Source organism: Schistocerca cancellata, chromosome 3 (genome assembly GCF_023864275.1).
Source record: "Schistocerca cancellata isolate TAMUIC-IGC-003103 chromosome 3, iqSchCanc2.1, whole genome shotgun sequence".
Classification (NCBI taxonomy): Eukaryota; Metazoa; Arthropoda; class Insecta; order Orthoptera; family Acrididae; genus Schistocerca; species Schistocerca cancellata.
Window position 1 is genome coordinate 88,083,832 of NC_064628.1, and position 23,982 is coordinate 88,107,813.

The 23,982-nt window shown below is 43.3% G+C and overlaps 1 protein-coding gene across 1 annotated transcript in view; it reads right to left on the reverse strand.

The window, feature by feature from the left end:
* Nucleotides 1-7,866, reverse strand: part of LOC126176133 (facilitated trehalose transporter Tret1-like) — a 54,110-nt gene extending 46,244 nt beyond the window's left edge. The window contains exon 1 of the mRNA XM_049923271.1: nt 7,507-7,866. Coding sequence (XP_049779228.1) covers nt 7,507-7,866 — 360 coding nt within the window. The remainder of the gene's footprint in view (nt 1-7,506) is intronic.
* Between the last annotated feature and the right edge of the window lie 16,116 nt (nt 7,867-23,982).

Below are 23,982 nucleotides of genomic sequence, written 5' to 3' on the forward strand. Positions count from 1 at the left end.
ATCTCATCCAGCCAGTCTATTGTTTTCAACATATGATCCATAAATAATATGAACAACAGTGGAGACAGGTTGCAGCCTTGTCTTACCCCTGAAACTACTCTGAACCATGAACTCAATTTACCGTCAACTCTAACTGCTGCCTGACTATCCATGTAAAGACCTTCAATTGCTTGGAAAAGTTTGCCTCCTATTCCATAATCTTGTAGAACAGACAATAACTTCCTCCTAGGAACCAGGTCATATGCCTTTTATAGGCATAGGAATCGAGAAGGCCTCCTTGTAGCCAAACATCCAGAGGATCCAGTCTATTCCGTGTAAAGACAGCCCACATCACTATGGAGCCAACCGACAGCTTACAAACTGCCTCGTTGACAACTTGGCTCCGTGGCTTCGTGGAGTTTACACCACACTAGAAGCCTACCATCAGCTCCCCATCAACTATCACCAACTGAAATCAGGTCTCATTCGACCAGGCCACGGCCTCCCAGCCGTCTAGAGTCCATCCGATATGGTTACGATCCTAGGGGAGGCGCTGCAGACGATATGGTGTGGTTAGCAAAGGCACTTGCATCGATCGTCTGGCGCCACAGACCTGCGCCGTGCGTGCCTCTAGTGTCCGTCATCATGTATTTTACACCCTATTTTTAACGTACTTCCACCTCACTACGTGAATTTAAATTACTACTGCCAGTGAGTTGCTGCTTTGCCTGACCGTGAGCGGCGTTAGCAACGCGTATCGATGTATCCCCTCTCGTAGTATGCCGGCCAGAGCGGCCGATCGGTTCTAAGAGCCACAGTCTGTAACCGCGCGACCGCTACGGTTGCAGGTTTGAATCCTGCCTCGGGCATAGATGTGTGTGATTTCCTTAGGTTAGTTAGGTTTAAGTAGTTCTAAGTTCTAGGGGACTGATGACCTCAGCATTCAAGTCCCATAGTGCTCAGAGCCATTTGAACCATTTTTTAACCTCTCGTAGTATCTTTGCTCAACTGCTATGACTTTCCGGTCGTTGTCTGTCGTAAGAGAGTTCGCGTCGCGAGTTCGGGTCGCGAGTTCGGGTCTTCCAGTCAGCTGGAACGCGTCTGGAGCGCGGTCCAGGCCTGCCAGTCGGGGAGTTGTAATGCGGCACTAGTGCAGTCGGGTTGGAGAAGTGAGGTCTGCGTCGACGTGGCTCGCCCGACCATTGCCGCCACGCATCACTTGAGCCGGGCCACGGTCTCGGTGGATCGTCGGTCGGTCGTCCTACCGGACGACGCATTTTGGCTCGCCGATTGTTCACGAGTCTGCTGTGTGGGTGTGCATCGACTCCCGACTTGTCTTCATGTTAGCTTAGTTACTATTCGGTGTCGCTCAGGTCTTCATGCAAGTGTTTGCCAGGTTGTGTGTGTAGTTCGCGTTATTTTCACTGACGACGATTTTAGATGTTGGTATTCTGACAGGAGTCAGTCGGTACGTGCGAGGAGGAGAGTTCACGGCGGCAGTTCCCGTCGTGAGCTGGACAGTCTGCGTCTGGGCAGTCTGCGTCTGGAGCGCAGCGCGGGCCAGCCAGTCGCCGGCTTGCAGCAGCAGTGAGCCCTGCGTGGACATCGCTCGACCGACCGTTGCTGCCACGCATCACTTAAGCCGGGCCTGACCTCTGGTGGATTTTTGGTCGGTCGGTTGGTCCGAGAACACCGTGCGGCGTGGTTGACTGGGCCGCTGGCGGTCTCTGCGCAGTGTCGGGGTCTATCTGGAGCTGTCCGATCGGTACGAGCATCGTCGCTCGCCGACCGAGGACGTGTAGGTTAAGGTACGTTGTCCAAGACGCGACCCACACTAGCGACTGCGACGGGTCGCTACGTGACGTCAGAAGTTGCCTGCTGGCGCATGCGCAGTTCGAGTTTGGGATGCGACGCGCGACTCTTGCGGCAGCTGCCGCAGCACTGCACCAGTGAGCAGTGTTGCGACGGAAGTCGGACGACACAAAGACGTGCGGCTGCCAGAAAGATGTCGAGCCAGTCAAGGAAAACTGAAATGAGCCACTCACAGGATGTGATGCTCTGTGAGCTGGTCTCGCAGCATCCTTGCCTTTACGATTTGAAGAACCCTAAATATAAGGACACTTTGTTCAGAGACAGAATTTGGGAAGAAATTGGTGCACAGTTGAAACTGGCAGGTGAGTGAAATATATATTATTTTCCCAATAATGCAAATTTTTCAGTCGTGTCGCTATGATTTACCTACCACATCATATAAAAAATATAATTGACGGCAAGAGCATATTAAACTAATTTGAACGTTTTTTTGCTCTGTTGAAAAACGTAAATTTTTGATATTTGTTGGTTTTGTTAGGACGTCTACTTGGGTATCCTCGTCCAGGTTCAGAAGAAAATACTAGAGCTGAGTATTTTATCCTCTTCCCAAGAATGAGAAGAAAATATATTGAAGGCAGCATGTCTTTACTTTTAAGAAACCTACAGTTTGTGGCATTTTAAATGAAATTGTCAAGAGCATATAGAGAAATATTAGTAACTCATACCGGAGAAATATATGACATAAAATAGTTTCATTAGGTCCAAATGTGACAGCGAAACAAAACAAATGCATTCTCTATCGTGTGATGACCACATGATTCACGTTGCGCGTCGACAGAACTGGCGGCTAGTCGCGACGCTTCCGGAGATATATGAGCCCAAATCTCGGAAACGGAGATCGATATCACTCTGATCTCAACTTTAAACATAATTTCTATATGTTAGCTTCTTTTTATCAGCAACGATGTATGACCTAACATGAACCATACGCAAAGTAGCCAGTGACCACATTTTTCACAGTACACAATTCAAATTTTATGCAGTATGTTACTTTTAAATTAAGTATCGGAATAACTGTGACGAATATCGGAAAAACAGACACCTCATTATCAAGCTGTGATGTGAAACTGTAAGATACGCAAATATCAATTTTTTGTGCCTTTTACTTTCCTCATAATCGATAGAGAAGTAATACACAGCGAAATAATACGCAAAACCGGGAGAGATACTTTTCAATTTTTTTAATGTAAAAGGAGAATCTGTATCGAAAAACTAACTCTGGGAGCCGATGTAATTTTGTTCCATTAACATACAGAATTTTTTACAGCAAGAAAATCGGAATTCTTATTTTTCTTATGTATTTGAATCAGCCGCCGCCGACCAGAGCTGGGGAAACAGCGACGACTCCTGTCGTGTTGCGGCCGTGTCGTCGTCTGCCAGGGAGGGAAAAGAGGAGGGGGCAGCGTCGCAGTCGCAGCCAACTGTCGCGTCTTGCACAACGTAGCTTAAGTCATTTTGAGCATTACGTTGTTGGTTCCGGCGTTGCTGTTGTGGAGGTTTTCCTGTGAGCAACAACGAGTAACGTGTTCGAGATAGCCGCCGTCAGGTGGAACTGATTAAATTAATTTATCCATAGTTAAGTGCACCAGCGGAATTTTCTGCATTGTGTCCGTTAGTGTTCTGGTTACCTGCCCTGACCGCTAACGTAATTTTTATGCAGTGTCTTTTCCTCACCGGTTGTTGCTGCCCAACATGGTGTGTAGTTTTGGCAGTTCAGTTCACATAAGCGTTTGTTTGGGGTTAGTGATACTTGTACCTTTTTTGGGGGCCTTGGATTCTCGTATACTCCGTCGTGGCAAGCAAGCGGTTGGTCGGTCGGTCGGTGACTCCGTTGGTTGGGTTCGGACGAATCCAGTGTAGTTGAGTCCACCGCCTGTCTTGCCTAAGTGAAGGAGGGCAGACCGATCCCCTGGAAGCTCCTGAGTGCTGTTCCCTTAATTATTCTTTGGCAGTGTTAATGTTGTAATTTATTTTAAAAGGTTTTTTTTTGGGGCTTTATTGTTTTTCATATCTTCTATTGGGCAAAGTTAATTGAGGGTCTTCAGCCCTGGAAACATGTTCTCAAAGTTTCCTTCAAGTCCAAACAGTATTGCCTTCTGCTCTTGAAAGGTTATTGTAATTTCCTCTGAAAGATTTTACCAGTTATTGTGGGCCTTCCACCGTTGGCGTTGCAAAAGGAAATTTGTGAACTTAATGTATTGTTTTACTGATTGTTGCAATATATATATTTCCTTAATTTTCAGAGTTTAACCTTGCGGCTTTCATCCATTTTATTGCGTTTGTTTATCTCTTTCTGTGCGTCTTGCCGGCCGTCAGTCCTTTTAGCGTCTTAAAACATTGTGGTCTCCTGCCTTCAGTAGTCATCATAGCATATTTGGAATTTTGAAGATTTAATCCGGCGGCATTCAGCCGCTCAGCATGCTGATCTCATGCATGTATACGATTTATCTTATTCGTAAATTTAACTGTGTGTCATGTCTTTTCAAAATTGAACTTATTCTAAAGCCTGTTTGGAGCCCTTCAGCCACGAAGCAAATTTAGTCCTTTCAAAAGTGTATTTGTGACCTAAATGATGATAAATTACAATTGTGAAATGAATCCGACAGCAATTCCCTTGGTCCTTTCCACAACCCTATTTACCTGTTAGCCCTGCGTCACTTAGCGGGCATTTCAAGACTAACGCCAAATTTCGTCGCACTGTCACGACGGGTACGTTCGCCGCACGTCGCACTTTCATTTCTGCGCTTGTCTGGCACAGTGCTGCTTGTCTGTTAGTACTGACAACTATACGCAAACGCCACTTCTCTCGTCCACCAACTGAAAGCCGTCGGGCGGTGCCTTGACCGCAGAGAGAGATAATGCCCGATATTTGGTATTCTCGGCACAATCCTCACACTGTGGATCTCGGAATATTGAATTCCCCAACGATTTCCTAGATAGAATGTCTCATGCGTTTACCTCCAACTACCATTCCGCGTTCAAAGTACAGGGTGATTCAAAAAGAATACCACAACTTTAAAAATGTGTATTTAATGAAAGAAACATAATATAACCATCTGTTATACATCATTACAAAGAGTATTTAAAAAGGTTTTTTTTCACTCAAAAACAAGTTCAGAGATGTTCAATATGGCCCCCTCCAGACACTCGAGCAATATCAACCCGATACTCCAAATCGTTCCACACTCTCTGTAGCATATCAGGCGTAACAGTTTGGATAGCTGCTGTTATTTCTCGTTTCAAATCATCAATGGTGGCTGGGAGAGGTGGCCGAAACACCATATCCTTAACATACGCCCATAAGAAAAAATCGCAGGGGGTAAGATTAGGGCTTCTTGGAGGCCAGTCATGAAGTGCTCTGTCACGGGCTGCCTGGCGGCCGATCCATCGCCTCGGGTAGTTGACGTTCAGGTAGTTACGGACAGATAAGTGCCAATGTGGTGGCGCTCCATCCTGCTGAAATATGAATTGTTGTGCTTCTTGTTCGAGCTGAGGGAACAGCCCATTCTCTAACATCTCCAGATACTGTAGTCCATTTTCATCACTCGTTCTCGGCCGTCCAGAACTTTTCCCTTTGCACAAACATCCATTCTCTGTAAACTGTTTATACCAACGTTTAATACACCACCTATCAGGAGGTTTAACACCATACTTCGTTCGAAATGCACGCTGAACAACTGTCGTCGATTCACTTCTGCCGTAATCAATAACACAAAAAGCTTTCTGTTGAGCGGTGGCCATCTTAGCATCAACTGACGCTGACGCCTAGTCAACAGCGCCTCAAGTGAACAAATGTACAACTAAATGAAACTTTATAGCTCCCTTAATTCGCCGACAGATAGTGCTTAGCTCTGCCTTTTGTCGTTGCAGAGTTTTAAATTCCTAAAGTTGTGGTATTCTTTTTGAATCACCCTGTACGTAAATTCCCATCGTGCGGCCATAATCACGTCGGAAACCATATCACATTATTCACCTGAGTATAACTGACAGCTCCGCGAACGCGGTGCCCTTTAATACACGACTGGCCATTAAAATTGCTACACTAAGAAGAAATGCAGATGATAAACGGGTATTCATTGGACAAATACATTATACTAGAACGGACATGTGATTACAGTTTCATGCAATTTGGGAGCATAGATCCTGAGAAATCAGTACCCAGAACAACCACCTGTGGCCGTAATAACGGCCTTGATACGCCTGGGCATACAGTCAGACATAGCTTGGATGGCGTGTACAGGCACAGCTGCCCATGCAGCTTCAACACGATACCACAGTTCATCAAGAGTAGTGACTGGCGTATTGTGACGAGCCAGTTGCTCGGCCACCATTGACCAGACGTTTTCAGTTGGTGAGAGATCTGGAGAATGTGCTCGCCAGGGTAGCAGTCGAACATTTTCTGTATCCAGAAAGGCCCGTACAAGACTTGCAACATGCGGTCGTGCATTATCCTGCTGGAATGTAGGGCTTCGCAGGGATCGAATGAAGGGTAGAGCCAAGGGTCGTAACACATCTGAACTGTAACGTCCACTGTTCAAAGTGCCGTCAATGCGAACAAGAGGTGACCGAGACGTGTAACCAATGGCACCCCATACCATCACACCGGGTGACACGCCAGTATGGCGATGACGAATACACGCTTCCAAAGTGCGTTCACCACGATGTCGCCAAACACGGATGCGACCATCATGGTGCTGTAAACAGAACCTGGATTCATCCAAAAAAAGACGTTTTGCCATTCGTGCACCTAGGTTCGTCGTTGAGTGCACCATCACAGGCGCTCCTGTCTATGATGTAGCGTCAAGGGTAATCGCAGCCACGGTCTCCGAGCTGATAGTCCATGCTGCTGCAAACGTCGTCCAACTGTTCGTGCAGATGGTTGTCGTCTTGCAAACGTCCCCATCTGTTGACTCAGGGATCGAGACGTGGCTGCACGACTTGTTACAGCCATGTGGATAAGATGTCAGTCATCTCGACTGATAGTGATACGAGGCCGATGGGATCCAGCACAGCGTTCCGTATTACCCTCCTGAACCCACCGATTCCATATTCTGCTAACAGTCATTGTATCTCGACCAACGCGAGCAGCAATGTCGCTATACGATAAACCGCAATCGCGATAGGCTACAATCCGACCTTTATCAAAGTCGGAAACGTGATGGTACGCATTTCTCCTCCTTACACGAGGCATCACAACAACGTTTCACCAGGCAGTGCCGGTCAACTGCTGTCTGTGTATAAGAAATCGGTTGGAAAGTTTCGTCATCTCATCACGTTGTAGGAGTCGCCACCGGCGCCAACCGTGTGTGAATGCTGTGAAAAGCGATTTGCATATCACAGCATCTTCTTCCTGTCGGTTAAATTTCGCGTCTGTAGCACATCTCCGTGGTGTAGCAAATGTAATGGCCAGTAGTGTATCTTGTGTACGAGATATTAGCGCCATCTGTATACGTATATGTCGCTAGCCAATGACTTGTTTCCCCTCAGAGTATTTCTTTAGTGTTACTTGAATTATCAGGCGTAATTCCAGGAGTGCCTCTCTGGTGCCTTTACCTTCCCTGAAGCCAAACTGATCGGTACGTAAGATGTTCACAGTTTTCTGTTTATGACCGAGGGGATTTGATAGACTGTCCCAAACAGAGTGGCGACTCATACCTGGAAGATCTCGGCACCATACATGTTGAGCGCCGGATTTCCGAGGCCGATGCCGAGCCCCGAGATGAAGCGCACGACGCAGAGCCAGGTGGGCGAGTACTCGACGAACATGAGCGCGACCCAGCTGCAGGCGATGGGCAGTATTGCAATCAGCGTCGTGGTACGCCGCCCAATGCGGTCCGCCGCCCATCCGCCCAGCCAGGGGCCCAACGCCGCCGCCAACGACGGCAGAGACCCCACCACGATGCCTCGGCGGCCGTCAGGTGGGGGAGTTTGGGCACCGCCGGCGAGGACCACGCCAGCACGATGCCCGTTGACATCATCCCCAGGCTCACTGCCAGAGCGAGGCAAAAGGATCATAATTACATGGTTGTGGACGACAAAGAAAGGTCTAAGGTCCCATTCATTATAATATGCCCCGAATCGCTACACCAAGAAATAATTTGGATTACATTTGTCTAGGTAACATATTTATGTGTCTAACATTGCAAGATCACAGGTTAATGTAAGTGCGAGATAGGCCATTTGCAAATATGAAATGCTGGTACATTGACAACCGGTGTGACCACCAGGATGTAGAATGCATTGTGTTGTATAGGTGCTGGATGTCAGTTTGTGGGATGACTTCCATGACTGTTTCACTTGGTTGGTCAGTACAGGGACGGTTAATGGTGTTTCTGGATGAAAGTGGTGTTGCTGTCCGAAGATGTCTCAAATGTGCTCGACTGCTGACAGATCTGATGACCGAGTAGGCTGAGGTAACGTGTTGACACCATTGGGGTACAACAGCGTTATGTGGACAAGTTCTAACCTGTAGGAACACTTCCCCTGGAATGCTGTTCATGAATGGCAGCACAACAAGTCAAATCACCAGACTGACGAAAGTGCCATTGCTGTCATACCAAATCGAATCCCAGACCGCCGGCCGGGGTGGCCGAGCGGTTCTAGGCGCTACAGTCTGGAACTGCGCGACCGCTACGGTAGCAGGTTCGAATCCTGCCTTGGGCATGGATGTGTGTGATGTCCTTAGGTTAGTTAGGTTTAAGTACTTCTAAGTTCTAGGGGACTGATGACTTCAGAAGTTAAGTCCCATAGTGTTCAGAGCCATTTGAATCCCAGACCGTAACTCCAGGTACAGGTCCAGTGTGTCTACCACGCCGACAGACTGATTGCAGGCATTCAACTGGCCTCATTCTAATCAACACATGGCCCTCACTGACACAGAGACAGAATCAGCTTTTATCAGAAAGCACAAAAATGGTTCAAATGGCTCTAAGTACTATGGGACTTAACATCTGAGGTCCTCAGTCCCCTAGCACTTAGAACTACTTAAACCTAACTAACCTAAAGACATCACACACATCCATGCCCGAGGCAGGATTCGAACCTGCGACCGTAGCAGAAGCGCGGATCCGGACTGGAGCGCCTAGGACCGCTCGGTCACAGCGGCCGGCCACAATGCACAACAGAGCTTCACTTCGCCCTGCACTGAACTCTCGCTTGGCACCACTGAAGTCACAAATGGCGGTGGTTTGGGGTCAGTCCATTGCACGCTGCAGGGAGCCTGCTCAGACTGTACTTGAAGTAACAGATTTTTTTTGGTGTCACCGCCAGACACCACACTTGCTAGGTGGTAGCCTTTAAATCGGCCGCGGTCCGTTAGTATACGTCGGACCCGCGTGTCGCCACTATCAGTGACTGCAGACCGAGCTCCGCCACACGGCAGGTCTAGAGAGACTTCCTAGCACTCGCCCCAGTTGTACAGCCGACTTTGCTAGCGATGGTTCACTGACAAATTACGCTCTCATTTGCCGAGACGATAGTTAGCATAGACTTCAGCTACGTCATTTGCTACGACCTAGCAAGGCGCCATTACCAGTTACTATTGATGCTGTAATACATGTACCGTCAAGAGCGATGTTAACCAATTATGGATTAAAGTTAAGTATTCCACCAGCTACGTACGTTTTTTGCTAGTCTCATTTCCTTGGCCTGTTCCAGACCTCACGCCAGCCTGCGTGAGCTAAAACGCGTGCCTTTCGGCTTCCTCTCATAGTGGGTTGGCTCTCTTGCCAATCCACAACATTTTTGATAGTTAGTTGTGTCACTGTGGTGCCAACTTCTGCTCAAATTGCTGCTGCAGGTGCAGTACGATGCTCCAGAGCTATACACAGAACACAACAGCCTTCCCTCTCGGCACTCCAGAGTCCGGGCTTCATGTGACCGTACATTCTCGTGATCAGCGCTGCCATGAATCATGTACAGTGTTCACAGTCCTGCCCAGTCTCTGTGCAATATCGCAGAAGGAACATCTAGCTTCCCGTAGCCCTATTAACCACCTAGTTCAAACCCAGTGAGGTGGTGATAGTGACGTCTTTGTCGCCTTGAAGGCATTCTTGAGTATCATCAGTTCACCACGTCCCATCTCAGAGGTAACTAACGTTCACGACTTTTGTTTCCTTTATTGAATTTCGATTCCCCCCCCCCCTACCACCCCAAAGGGGACGAGCTGGCAGCAGCTTAGTACTCTGCTCTTCAGCCTACAGGATGTTTAAAACATAAGAAGAAGAAACAATAAAAAGCAGGCCATAAAACGGTGACTTAAATTGTAAAACGGCAGAAAATTGTGGAAAGTTAAAATATAAAACAAAGGATTGGCGATGCTAATAAAATACACAGGAAGCAGACAGGTAAAATAGTACACAGACAATTAAAAAAAACACGGCGACAGTCTCGTTTCTGTTCGCAAGAGACATAAAAATCACGCCCAGCTACAGTATGATTTCCGTTCTCAACACTTCGGAAAAGATGCGCAACACTTAACACTCACTGGAAACACTGCACTAAAAAAAGTTGGCACGAAGATGACACAACAACAGGCAAGGGCTGATGGGGGGGGGGGGGGGGGGGGGATCGTTCACGACCGTTACAGCATGTAATTAAAGCAAACCTGATTTGCTTCCACTTTTATGCAGCTGGCACGAGATCTGAAGAGCCATCATCTTTGAGATGTAGAAACACGCCTACCGATTTTCGTTTATGTCGTCCAACGCTGTCTTGGTGTTGCAGTTTTTTTCTGTCGTTGTATATGCGATGTAAATATTGATAAATCAAAACGTGTCTTCGCACCTCAGTATTTAGGTTTTAAACGATTCACAAAAGACACTCATCGCTGACATCGGACATGTTCATGCATCGTTGCCAACCTACATTTGTTTCCCATTCACAATAATTAAATGTATTGCAGGTCTACACAATATGCCACAATCTGAACTCACTCTCAAATGTTTCGAAGTCTAGAGCCGTACTACTAAATTTCACGTCACCTTCACGATGTATTGTCAAGTAAACTGCGTAATTTCAAAGCACGAAAAATAATTTGTTTACATTAACTGTTACTTTCAAAATGCTACCAAATATTTGTGTTTTTTGTATTTCTTACATCTTCAACATGAAACCCTAGTACAAGCGAATGGATATTATGGGTCCGCAGCTCGTGGTCGTGTGGTAGCTTTCTCGCTTCCCACGCCCGAGTTCCCGGGTTCGATTCCCGGCGAGGTCAGGGATTTTCTCTGCCTCGTGATGACTGGGTGTTGTGTGATGTCCTTAGGTTAGTTAGGTTTAAGTAGTTCTAAGTTCTAGGGGACTGATGACCATAGATGTTAAGTCCCATAGTGCTCAGAGCCATTTGAACCATTTTTGGATATTATGGTGCAGTATGCAGATTTCGATGTGCTGGGCCTAGCTACTTCCGATCCAGCAGCCATTCCTAGAGAGAAGATGCCTTTCGCTGTGTTACGCTGCGGCTGACCACTATTACGACTGAAAAATGGTGCAAAAGCCTCTTAGCACTATGGGACTTAAGTTATGAGGTCATCAGTCCCCTAGAACTTAGAACTACTTAAACCTAACTAACCTAAGGACATCACACACATCCATGCCCGAGGTAGGATTCGAACCTGCGACCGTAGCGGTCGCGCGGTTCCAGACTGTAGCGCCTAGAACCGCTCGGCCACACCGGCCGGCTACGATTGAAGAAAAAAAGTGAAGAGGGAGATGAATGTTACTGCAATCATGTATCAGTTCACTTTCAGTCACATTTGCTTGAATATATTTGCTAATTAACATAACAATTTTATTACGTGTCAGGCCGACCGAAGTGGCCGTGCGGTTAAAGGCGCTGCAGCCTGGAACCGCAAGACCGCTACGGTCGCAGGTTCGAATCCTGCCTCGGCCATGGATGTTTGTGATGTCACTAGGTTAGTTAGGTTTAACTAGTTCTAAGTTCTAGGGGACTAATGACCTCGGCAGTTGAGTCCCATAGTGCTCAGAACCATTTGAACCATTTTTTTTTTATTACGTGTCAGTAGATTGTACATAGCAAATGTGCAATAAATTAAGTGTGATAAATTAATAAGCGATGAATTTGCACTCAAGATTTTGCCCGAAATATTTGAAATTTATCTACTACAGAAGTGAAACTGAAAATTGTTAGTAATACCGACTCAAACAAGCATTCCAAATCCGATGGCAGAATTTCACTATAAAAGCGTCTCTGGTTTTACGTGACTGTGACAGACTAAAATTATGACTGAATATTTTGATCAATACTGAAAGGAAAGTTGGTACAAATTAAAGACCAGTGGAAAGTACAACGTTTCTATTGCCTGTTTATTAAACAATTAAAATTTCCATGTGGCCCTTTGTTGTAGACTGACCTGCTGCCACGTGAAGCGGTAGTACACCGTGGTCACTTTTTTCTGAATTTGTGGCTAGCTAAATTCTTCACGAGCTTCAGTGGTTCTTGCAGTATAATTCCACTTTGCCTCCAGGTTATTTGAACCAACTTGCGCCATGTCAGACACTTGTGACGTCGTTCATAAAATTACCTCCTATTTTTGAGTTGTACCTGAATCTTCCGCTAGTGCAGGAAATATCAGCTGCTGGCGCCTTCAGGTCTTGTCTAGTACCATGTTTATTTGTAAGTGGTAATCGAATGTTTGCGAGTCTCCACAACTGACGAAGTTTCTTTCGTCCTTATCCCCACCACGTCCTACTACGTATTCTTCAGGCTCGCTTTTGATCCGAGATTGTGTTGTCAAATGTTTCCACTCCCTTGTACGAACTAAGAGCAGTGTTGACGAATAATTGCAATAAATTTTAATGCCGTTAGCAGACTCTCTTTTGTGTTGAGTACGCGTGCAGATTGTGCACATTATCTTGCTACTAAGTGGTTGAATCGTGTCATTCGGTAAAGAGTACGTGACTTTCCAAACCGAGTGGACACCGATATGCCGCGTAATTTCTTCCCATTTGACTGAAGTTTTTTTCAAGGTGTTTGTTCGAAGTCATGCCTGTCCGTGAAGTGAGGGCACACTTTCTCTGCCTGGATCACTACAGACATTAGTTGCTACTTGTAGTGAAGACGGTTGCCTTCTCCGTATTCCGCTGATCCGTGCGAGTGCGCTAATAGGTATTAATGCGGTTGCCTATCTTTGCTCAAAGAATTCTATTACTTCTCTGGCCGGCCGAGGGAGGGGCATGACCGACTGTAGCGACTGTAAACAGTTTCCCTCGTGGGAACACCGGGAGTCGACCTCGCCGGTAATTGTGTCTGATGGAGCGCTCAGGATTTGGATCTGCAATGGCGTTAGTTTTAAGGGGCTCCGGAACGCCCTATACTTGCAATGTTAAAATAACGCTTATAAATTACATCTTTGCTCACAAAGTATTTGAGGTAGGAAGTTGAACTTTTTACAGATTATTTATTGGAATATGGGCTACAACTTAACACAGGGATTTTACAAAATTTTAGTTCAGTTATTAAAGATGATTTTTTTCAATTGTAATGAAAATTCACAACATTTTTTTTCAATTTTTTATTTATATATTCAAAAATATACAGTTTTTTGGAAAAAGGCTATGTTAAATTATGCAGAAGGTACTGTGTAACATTTACTGAAAGTTTGAAACAAATATGTTTGGAAGATCCTTAGAAAACATGTAATTAGTATGAGAAAATAAAAGTTTTGGGAATCGAGCGACAAAGATTGGATTAACTTTTTAGTGCATTCCAGGTCCATAGGATGGATTATCTTCATCCTCTGCAAACTCCTCCTCCAGCTTCCTCTTGTTCCTCCTCCTGTTTACTCTTGCTTGTATTTCTAGACTCTTTACAGCCCTGTCTGCAGCCCGAAGGCGTTCCTTGTCTAAAGCAAGCATCGCTCGTACCATGTTAGAACATATCTTCATTCCCATATTTCTAAATACCTTGCACCTTACAATGTTGCCATCATTGAAAGTCGCAACAGCAACTTTACTTTTACTCATTATTATACTTCAACAAAACAGAGACTCAAGAAACAGAATTAATTACGAATATTTTCGAGATAACGACAAAGTAAATAAACATGAAACAATCGACAATCACACCAGCGATATATATTGAACCATCACAGGTTAGCCCAACACATACTTTATCTCACGTCACTAAAATGTACCTGATGAACACGGACGTTAATAATAACACCATTTGACAGCAGTTTAACAGCGCAACAGTGGGTGACGCCCATGTAGAACACATTTCAAAATAAATTTAAAAATAGTTGTAGTCTTTGGAATTGAATAAATTATATATCTATTAAAAGGTAATAGTCTGCAGATTCAGAAAACGCAAAAAAGTAAAAATTGAACTTTTCATGATGTTGAGCCTTTCCGGAGACCCTTAAAGCGATACTCGTTGTATGGAATTGTCTCTTAGAAAGGAAGGCAGCCTGGACTTATTAATGTTGGTCAACTTCTGTAACGAATGTGGACTGCTTAGTGAGCAATTTGCGAACTTAGTGTCGAAAGTGGTTAAAGAGACTGATTCATAATATTCGGTATGTCAGACATTTTTAGTTGACGTCACCGGAATAACAATTGACAATAGGATGATTCACCTTCACTATTGAGCAGATAAGTGGCTAATAATAATAATAACAAAAATACTGCAGGTCGATTATCCTGATAGTACTATTTTCTTCTGGGTCGAGTTAATAAGACTTACGTGTACAAAATGGCTAAAGCCCATCCTTGTATTTTTTGTCTTGATTCTATAAACTTTAAAAGTGTATATTTTAAGCCTGTGTTTAATTGCGCGTTTTATCTGTTTTAGTACTGGTCACTATTGTCTGACCTATAATTAATTACTGTTGTTTTGAGGGCTTTGCTCACCGATCATTCAACCTGTGTTAAAATATAGTTACTAGAGCGGATAAGCTCTTGAAAGCCTCTTGGCTGGAAGACAAGTAGTTCACTGTAAATTTGAAATGTCGCCAATAAGTGGAAGCTATCTATGGTGAATGGGTTTTGAACGCACTTGCGGTTGAATACAAAATTAATTTTAGTATTCGTTATGGTTGCTTAAGGTATTTAACTTTCAGCTCCCTGTACCTCGCAATTTGGCGAGTTTGGTATTTCTGCCATGTGCCTGAAAAACTTATAAAAATAAAAATAAACAACTATTGATAATTTACTGGTTTACTCCCAATTTATTGGTTACGAACTGTATAATAAAACTGAAGAAACTGCAAAAAGGTAAGAATTTAAGAGGATAGGACCTGGATAAACTGAAAGAGCCAGAGATTGTAGAGCGTTTCAGAGAGAGTATTAGGTAACAATTTGTAGGGAAGCAGCCAACTCATGCTGTAGTAAATTCACATCAGTTTCCATTGTGTGCTAGCCAGTCTGCTGTAACTAGCGCTGACGTCATAAATGTTGCGCAATACCTTAAAAATCAAGCAAATGACCTAAAACTTTTCTAGCATGGTCAGGAATAATACTAAATTAATGTGTATTAAATATCAGTTCGGTAACTTCAGCCATTTTCGAAATTTGGATGTTTTTCTGGAAAAATCATTGGCGCAACAGAAAAGAGCTAGAGACTTCAAAATTTATATTTAGATTCATCTTTCATAATGATTTAATAAAAACAGTACTTTGGATTTCACAGATTAAGACTTTAGTGGAAATTCATGATTTTCTGGTTTTCGTCTCAAAACTGAAGGAAGCAAGATAGATTAAGTAGGCTGATAAATAAGGCTAGGATGTTTAGATTTAAATAGGTTGGAGGTCCGCTATGACTGTGAAGATGTGAAAAGTTTCTTTTGAATACCTATAAAATTATAGCGATAGCGGATCTCAAAAGGGCCAGTTCAGAGCTCATCTACTGCGTGCAGTGTAATTTAATTAATTCACTCGCCCAAAATAGTTAACTTAGCCACGTCAAAATTTTATTATCAATACTTACCTGCGTGCTGAATGCACGTTTAAATTAAGAGCTTCATCGGCCATCAGCAAAAGAAGCTATAAATTATTATGTAACTTGAAGTGGTGCGTTACTAGCCCAGCGGCTAGTCGGGAGAGCCGATTTGAACAGGCGTTCTCTTAGCCGTCCGCACCGCGGCTATATATATAAGAGCGCTGCGCGAGGAAGGAAGGCCCCAGTTCTCTCCAGACGCTGAATAGCACGTCAGCTGTGTCGGGAGTCGCTTCGCTCGGAAGCACTGCTACAAACAGCCTCGGGTGCCGTATTAAGTTACTAGCGATACGCGGAGCCATGAAAGCATTTCAAGTGAAGGGTTAATTCTGGGATGATTTTCATTATCTAGCTTCAGTTTGCGTATTGTCGTATTTTCACGTGCCGTCGCGGGACAGACATTCTACCAATTATTTAGCGTGGCGTTTGATGAAATATTCTCATCAAATTTTGGCGAGCATTCTTTTTAACATTTAATTCGGACATTTATAGTTGCATCAGCGCATTAGACTCTGAACTGCTCTGTTAGTTAGGTTGTAGGAATACTTGTGTTTTTTATCAGTGAATTTCAGAATATACAAAAACTATTTTGGAAAATCGTTTTTGATTAGAAATCCCGGACACTCTCCTAATTCCTCAGAGCTATAAGCTGCAGCTAAAATGGTATTCTCAGATGAAGTGGGCACTAGGAACTCTAATTACAGGCTTCACGTTTTGTTAAATCACTTTCTGGGTGCTAAAAAGTAAATAGAGAGCCAGTGTTGAGAACGGCGAAAGACAGCATTAACAACATTCTAAAAGCCTGAAACTGATTCAACATTCAAACATTTGTATTTCAAGCATTTATACAGCAATTTTAATTGTCACAAGTTACTCGCCGCCCCACAAATTGACAAAAACGGGGGAAAGAAACACAATAGAAGAAGAATGGGTAGCTTTGTGAGATGAAGTAGTGAAGACAGCAAAGGATCAAATAGATAAAAAGACGAGGTGTAGTAGAAATCCTCGGATAATATAGAAGGTATTGAATTTAACTAATGAAAGGAGAAAGAATAAAAATACAGCAAATGAAGTAGGCGGAAGGGAATACAAATGTCTAAAACATGAGATTGGCAGGAAGTGCAAAATGACTAAGCAGGAATGGCAAGAGGACAAACGTGAGGACGCAGAAGCATATATCACTAGGGGTAAGATACATGCAGCCTACAGGCAAACTAAACAGACCTTTGGAGAAAAGAGAATCACCTGTATGAATATAAAGAGCTCAGATGGAAAACCAGTCCTAAGCAAAGATGAGAAAGCAGAAAGATGGAAGGAGTATATAGAGGGCCTATACAAAGGAGAAGTATTTGAGGGCAATATTACGGAAATGGAAGAGGACGTGGGGGAAGATAAGAAGGGAGATATGATACTGCGTGAAGAATTTGACAAAGCACAGAAAGACTTAAGTTGGAACAAAGCTCTGGGAGTAGACAATATTCCATTAGAAGTACTGAAAGCCTTGGGAGAGCCAGCCATGAAGAAACTCTTCCATCTGGTGTGCAAGATGTATGAGACAGGCGGGATACCCTCCGACTTCGAGATGAATGTAATAATTCCAGTTGCAAAGAAAGCAGTTTCTGATGGACGTGAATATTACCGAACTTCAATTTCATAATTCGCACTTGCAAAATACTAACACGAATCGTTTACAGAAGAACTGAAAAATTCGTAGAAGCCGACGTCTGGGAAGATCAGTTTGGAGTGTGGAGAAATGTAGGAACATGAGGGGCAATACTGATCATAAGACTTCTCATAGAAGATAGGTTAAGGAAAGGCAAACCCACGTTTCTAACATTTGTAGACTTAGAGAAAGCTTAACTCAATCTTCCGTCGGTTCTTGGTAGAACAACATTCTAAATTAGTGTTTTCATTTCTTAGAGAAAGCTTTAGACAATGTTGACTGGAATACTCTCTTTCAAATTCTAAAGGTGGCAAGGGTAGAATGGAAGGGGTGAAAGGCTATTTACAATTTGTGCAGAAACCAGATGGCAGTTATAAGAGTCGAGGGGTGTGAAAGTGAAGCAGTGGTTGAGGAAGGAGTAAGACAGGGTTGTAGCCTATCCCCCATGTTATTCAATCTGTATACTGAGTAATGAGTAAAGGAAACAAAAGAAAACTTTCGAGTGGGAATTATTGTGGCCAAGATATATACGAAGCCCACACCTACTACAGTAGTACAAGTTTATATGCCAACTAGCTCCGCAGATGACGAAGAGTTTGAAGAAATGTATGATGAAATAAAAGAAATTATTCAGATAGTGAAGGGAGACGAAAATTTAATAGTCATGGGTGACTGGAATTCGAGTGTAGGAAAAGGGAGAGAAGGAAACGTAGTAGGTGAATATGGATTGGGGCTAAGAAATGAAAGAGGATGCCGCCTGGTAGAATTTTGCACAGAGCACAACATAATCATAGATAACACTTGGTTTAAGAATCATGATAGAAGGTTGTATACATGGAAGAACCCTGGAGATACTAAAAGGTATCAGATACATTATATAATGATAAGACAGAGATTTAGGAACCAGGTTTTAAATTGTAAGACATTTCCAGGGGCAGATGTGGACTCTGACCACAATCTATTGGTTATGACCTACAGATTAAAACTGAAGAAACTGCAAAAAGGTGGGAATTTAAGGAGATGGGACCTGGATAAACTGAAAGAACCAGAGGTTGTACAGAGTTTCAGGGAGAGCATAAGGGAACAATTGACAGGAATGGGGGAAAGAAATACAGTAGAAGATGAATGGGTAGCTTTGAGGGATGAAGTAGTGAAGGCAGCAGAGGATCAAGTAGGTAAAAAGACGAGGGCTAGTAGAAATCCTTGGGTAACAGAAGAAATATTGAATTTAATTGATGAAAGGAGAAAATATAAAAATGCAGTAAATGAAGCACGCAAAAAGGAATACAAATGTCTCAAAAATGAGATCGATAGGAAGTGCAAAATAGCTAAGCAAGGATGGCTAGAGGACAAATGTAAGGATGTAGAGGCGTATCTCACGAGGGGTAAGATAGATACTGCCTACAGGAAAATTAAAGAGACGTTTGGAGATAAGAGAACCACTTGTATGAACATCAAGAGCTCAGATGGAAACCCAGTTCTAAGAAAAGAAGGGAAAGCAGAAATGTGGAAGGAGTATATAGAGGGTCTATACAAGGGCGATGCACTTGAGGACAATATTATGGAAATGGAAGAGGATGTAGATGAAGATGAAATGGGAGATACGATACTGCGTGAAGAGTTGGACAGAGCACTGAAAGACCTGAGTCGAAACAAGGCCCCCGGAGTAGACAACATTCCATTGGAACTACTGACGGCCTTGGGAGAGCCAGTCCTGACAAAACGCTACCATCTGGTGAGCAAGATGTATGAAACAGGCGAAATACCCTCAGACTTCAAGAAGAATATAATAATTCCAATCCCAAAGAAAGCAGGTGTTGACAGATGTGAAAATTACCGAACAATCAGTTTAATAAGCCACAGCTGCAAAATACTAACTCGAATTCTTTACAGACGAATGGAAAAACTAGTAGAAGCCGACCTCGGGGAAGATCAGTTTGGATTCCGTAGAAATACTGGAACACGTGAGGCAATACTGACCTTACGACTGATCTTAGAAGAAAGATTAAGGAAAGGCAAACCTACGTTTCTAGCATTTGTAGACTTAGAGAAAGCTTTTGACAATGTTGACTGGAATACGCTCTTTCAAATTCTGAAGGTGGCAGGGGTAAAATACAGGGAGCGAAAGGCTATTTACAATTTGTACAGAAACCAGATGGCAGTTATAACAGTCGAGGGACACGAAAGGGAAGCAGTGGTTGGGAAGGGAGTAAGACAGGGTTGTAGCCTCTCCCTGATGTTATTCAAGCAGTAAAGGAAACAAAAGAAAAATTAGAAGTAGGTATTAAAATCCATGGAGAAGAAATAAAAACTTTGAGGTTCGCCGATGACATTGTAATTCTGTCAGAGACAGCAATGGACTTGGAAGAGCAGTTGAACAGAATGGATGGTGTCTTGAAAGGAGGATGTAAGATGAACATCAATAAAAGCAAAACAAGGATAATGGAATGTAGTCGAATTAAGTCGGGTGATGTTGAGGGTATTAGATTAGGAAATGAGACACTTAAAGTAGTAAAGGAGTTTTGCTATTTGGGGAGCAAAATAACCGATGATGGTCGAAGTAGAGAGGATATAAAACGTAGACTGGCAATGGCAAGGAAAGCGTTTCTGAAGAAGAGAAATTTGTTAACATCGAGTATAGATTTAAGTGTCAGGAAGTCATTTCTGAAAGTATTTGTATGGAGTGTAGCCATGTATGGAAGTGAAACATGGACGGTAAATAGTTTGGACAAGAAGAGAATAGAAGCTTTCGAAATGTGGTGCTACAGAAGAATGCTGAAGATTAGATGGGTAGACCACATAACTAATGAGGAAGTATTGAATAGGATTGGGGAGAAGAGAAGTTTGTGGCACAACTTGACCAGAAGAAGGAATCGGTTGGTAGGACATGTTCTGAGGCATCAAGGGATCACCAATTTAGTATTGGAGGGCAGCGTGGAGGGTAAAAATCGTAGGGGGAGACCAAGAGTTGAATACACTAAGCAGATTCAGAAGGATGTAGGTTGCAGTAGGTACTGGGAGAAGAAGAAGCTTGCACAGGATAGAGTAGCATGGAGAGCTGCATCAAACCGGTCTCAGGACTGATGACCACAACAACAACAGGAATTAAAGTCCAGGGTGAAGACATAAAAACTCTGAGCATTGTCAGTGACATTGTAATTCTGTCAGAAACAGCAAAGGTCTTGCAAAACCAATTGAACGGAATGGACAGCATCTGGAACGGAGGATACAAGATGAACATCAACAAAAGCAAAACAAGGATAATGGAATGTAGTCGAATTAAATCAAGTTACGTTGAGGGAATTAGATCAGAAAAAGAGACACCTAAGGCAGTAAATGAGGTTTGCTATTTGGGAAGCAAGATAACTGATGATAGTCGAAGTAGGGAGGATGTAATATGCAGATTGTCAATTGTAAGAAAAACATTTTGAAGAAGAGTAATTTGCTAACATCGAGTACAGGTTTAAGTGTCAGAAAATCCTTTCTGAATTTATTTGTATGGGGTGTAGCGATGTGTGGACGTGAAACATGAACGATAACGGTTTAGACAAGAAGAGAACCGAAGCTTTTGAAAAGTGGTACTAGAGAAGAATGCTCAAGATCAGATGGGGAGAACACGTAACTAATGAGGAGGTAGTGAATATAATTCAGTAGAAGAGAAATTTGTGGCACGACCTGACTAAAAGAAGTGATCGGTTGATAGGATACATTCTGAGGCATGAAGGGATCACCAGTTTAGTACTGGAGGGACGCGAGGGGTTAAAAATCGTAGAAAGAGACCAAGAGATGAATACAGTAGGCAGATGCAGAGGAATGTGAGTTGCAGTAGTTATTCGGAGATGAGGTTTGCACAGGTTGGAGTAGGATGGAGAACTGCATCGAAGCAGTCGTCTGAAGATCACAACAACAACAACAATTTTAAAATGGTTATCTATTTATCTATTGATTAAAAATTTTTGTAACTGTGTGTTAAATTGTTATCAATAATATCTTGTGGGATATTCCTGGCAAATAAATTTATCCCTGACACTCTCCACTCCATCCACTCCCCTCCCTTCCACCAAATGCATGAGTGACTTTGTTGTACCCACCCTCTTACTTACTGTTTCATGTGTCCTTCCCTCTTTTCTCACGCCGTACGATAATGTTCTCGGTCGTAAACACCCAGACGAATTCATCTCTGTAAATCGGTGGACCACGTTCAAGAATATTTCTCACGATTATGGACCGCTTGATTGGTCACATGTGCTACGGATCATCTGTGAAGTCGTAATAATAAATCAATGATTAAAAGATTTCGTCTTTTACAATGCGATGCCAGACAAGATCCTGTCCTATTCCAGGGCATTTCATTCCTGGTCATCAACATAAATTCTTTGGGGACAGTTGTGCTGTGAGAAGCCGCATTGTACCACTATAGTGGTCGACGTCGGAGATAGTGTCTTGCTGCATCAGTAACCTCCCCATCACCCACTTACCGCTACCTGCGGAATGCATCCTTCAGTGGGACAGAAGGTGCGTGATCCGGATGTAGGTCGGATGAGGAAGAACAATCCAACGAATTTTTCTCTCTTTTCGGGTGCGCAGACCTGTGTGAGGCTTGCGTTGCCATGGAGAAGTAAAAGCTCATTAGCATTTTTGTGTACTTGAAAGGAGTATACTGGGGCACACATGTATTTGCCACGAAAATAAGATAAGAATATTAATAAACTAAAATCAAACTAGTACACTATAAAAGATTATTGGCTATGATAGGCTCGATAATGCGGATCGCTGACGGTGCTCGACCGCAGAGCCAAAGATACTGCACTGCCAGTGTTGGAGTGAGAGAGCGCTTGGCGCACAGTTGCAGGTAGCTGTCTGTGAGGGAAAGACGATGGAGCAGGCAGTTTCTGTGGTGTGCTGCGTGAAGCCACCAAGAATTCGACTAATTTAGATATTCCAATATTGTTGAACATGGAACAGAAGTCTTGCTGGAAATTTGGTAAAATATAAAATAATTATGATTTGTGTTTTGGCCAGCGCGTTAGCTTAGATGAGTTGGCTGATAATTTGTAATTGTTGAGTAACCTCAGAATGTAAGTAAACAGTTTTGATAAAAATGCCAGTTGAATATTTCATTTTTGTAGTGCTTTTAAGATTTGTCAACAGAACTATGTGTAATTTGATAATTTGCGTTTATATTGGATGGGTAGATCACATAACTAATGAGGAGGTATTGAATAGAATTGGAGAGAAGAGACCTTTGTGGCACAACTTGACTAGAAGAAGGGATCGGTTGGTAGGGCGTATTCTGAGGCATCAAGGGATCACCAATTTAGTATTGGAAGGCAGCGTGGAGGGTAAAAATCGTAGAGGGAGACCGTGAGATGAAAACACTAAGCACATTCAGAAGGGTGTAGGTTGCAGTAGGTACTGGGAGATGAAGAAGCTTGCACAGGATAGAGTAGCATGGAGAGCTGCATCAAACCAGTATCTGGACTGAAGACCACAACAACAACATTGGATTTATGAAATTAGATAATATTTGGCGTTTAAATCTAATTGTTTGTGAATCAATTGTGAGTAATATAGCTTCAATTGTCGGATGTTTTTGAAAAGACAAACTTAAATTACAATACACTTTTGCTAAAAAACCTGGGAGTTAGTAATTCACCATAATCAGTACCGCCTCCCAGCCAGGTCATATATATATTTTTTTAAAGAAGTTGAAGTTTCTTAAATGTTCTCGTTTATCAGCCAAAATAATTTCAAGCGCATTTCAAGTATTCTGGCCAGCATTGCACTCAGCTGAGCCTGTAGTTAGCATATTCAATTTTTTTATAAGAGACCAGTATATATCGCGTTACTCCGTTGCTGCTTCAGAGGTAAGATAATTTAATTTATTTGCTATACGCACAGGCACCAAACTTAATAGTTGAACAGGGCCTTAGGATTCAGTGCTTAAGGGGCTGAATGTATTTTACAGTGGCTGTATTTCTTTATTGGTATTGGGAGTTGCATTGCGCAATCGATTCGTGTAAAGTTTTGCTAACAATAACACAGAGTAAGCAAACCACTTTCAGTTACAAGGGTCACTCCAAAAGAAGTGAACACTACTTTTGTAAAAATTATGGTTTTCATTCTGCATGTGTGAAAGTTTTACAGTGTGTAGATACATCCTTCCCGCTTGTTTTCAAACTTAGTTCAACCTGTTCCCGTGAGTTGCGCCGTCACAGCATGTCTTCAAGATGGCTGCTACACTTGACGTTCGTCAGAAGCAACGTGCTGTTATAAAATTCCTGTGCTGTGAAAACTAGACAGTGGGAAACATCCACAAGAGATTGAAAAAGGTGTATGGAGATGCTGCTGTCGATCGCAGTACAGTGGCAAGCAGTTACATGATGAAAGTGGGCACGGCAATATTGAGGATTGTCCTTGCAGCGACAGGCCTCGTACTGCACACACTCCAGACAATGGGTAGAGAGTTAACGAATTGGTGACTGCTGACAGACGCATCACAGTGAACGAATTG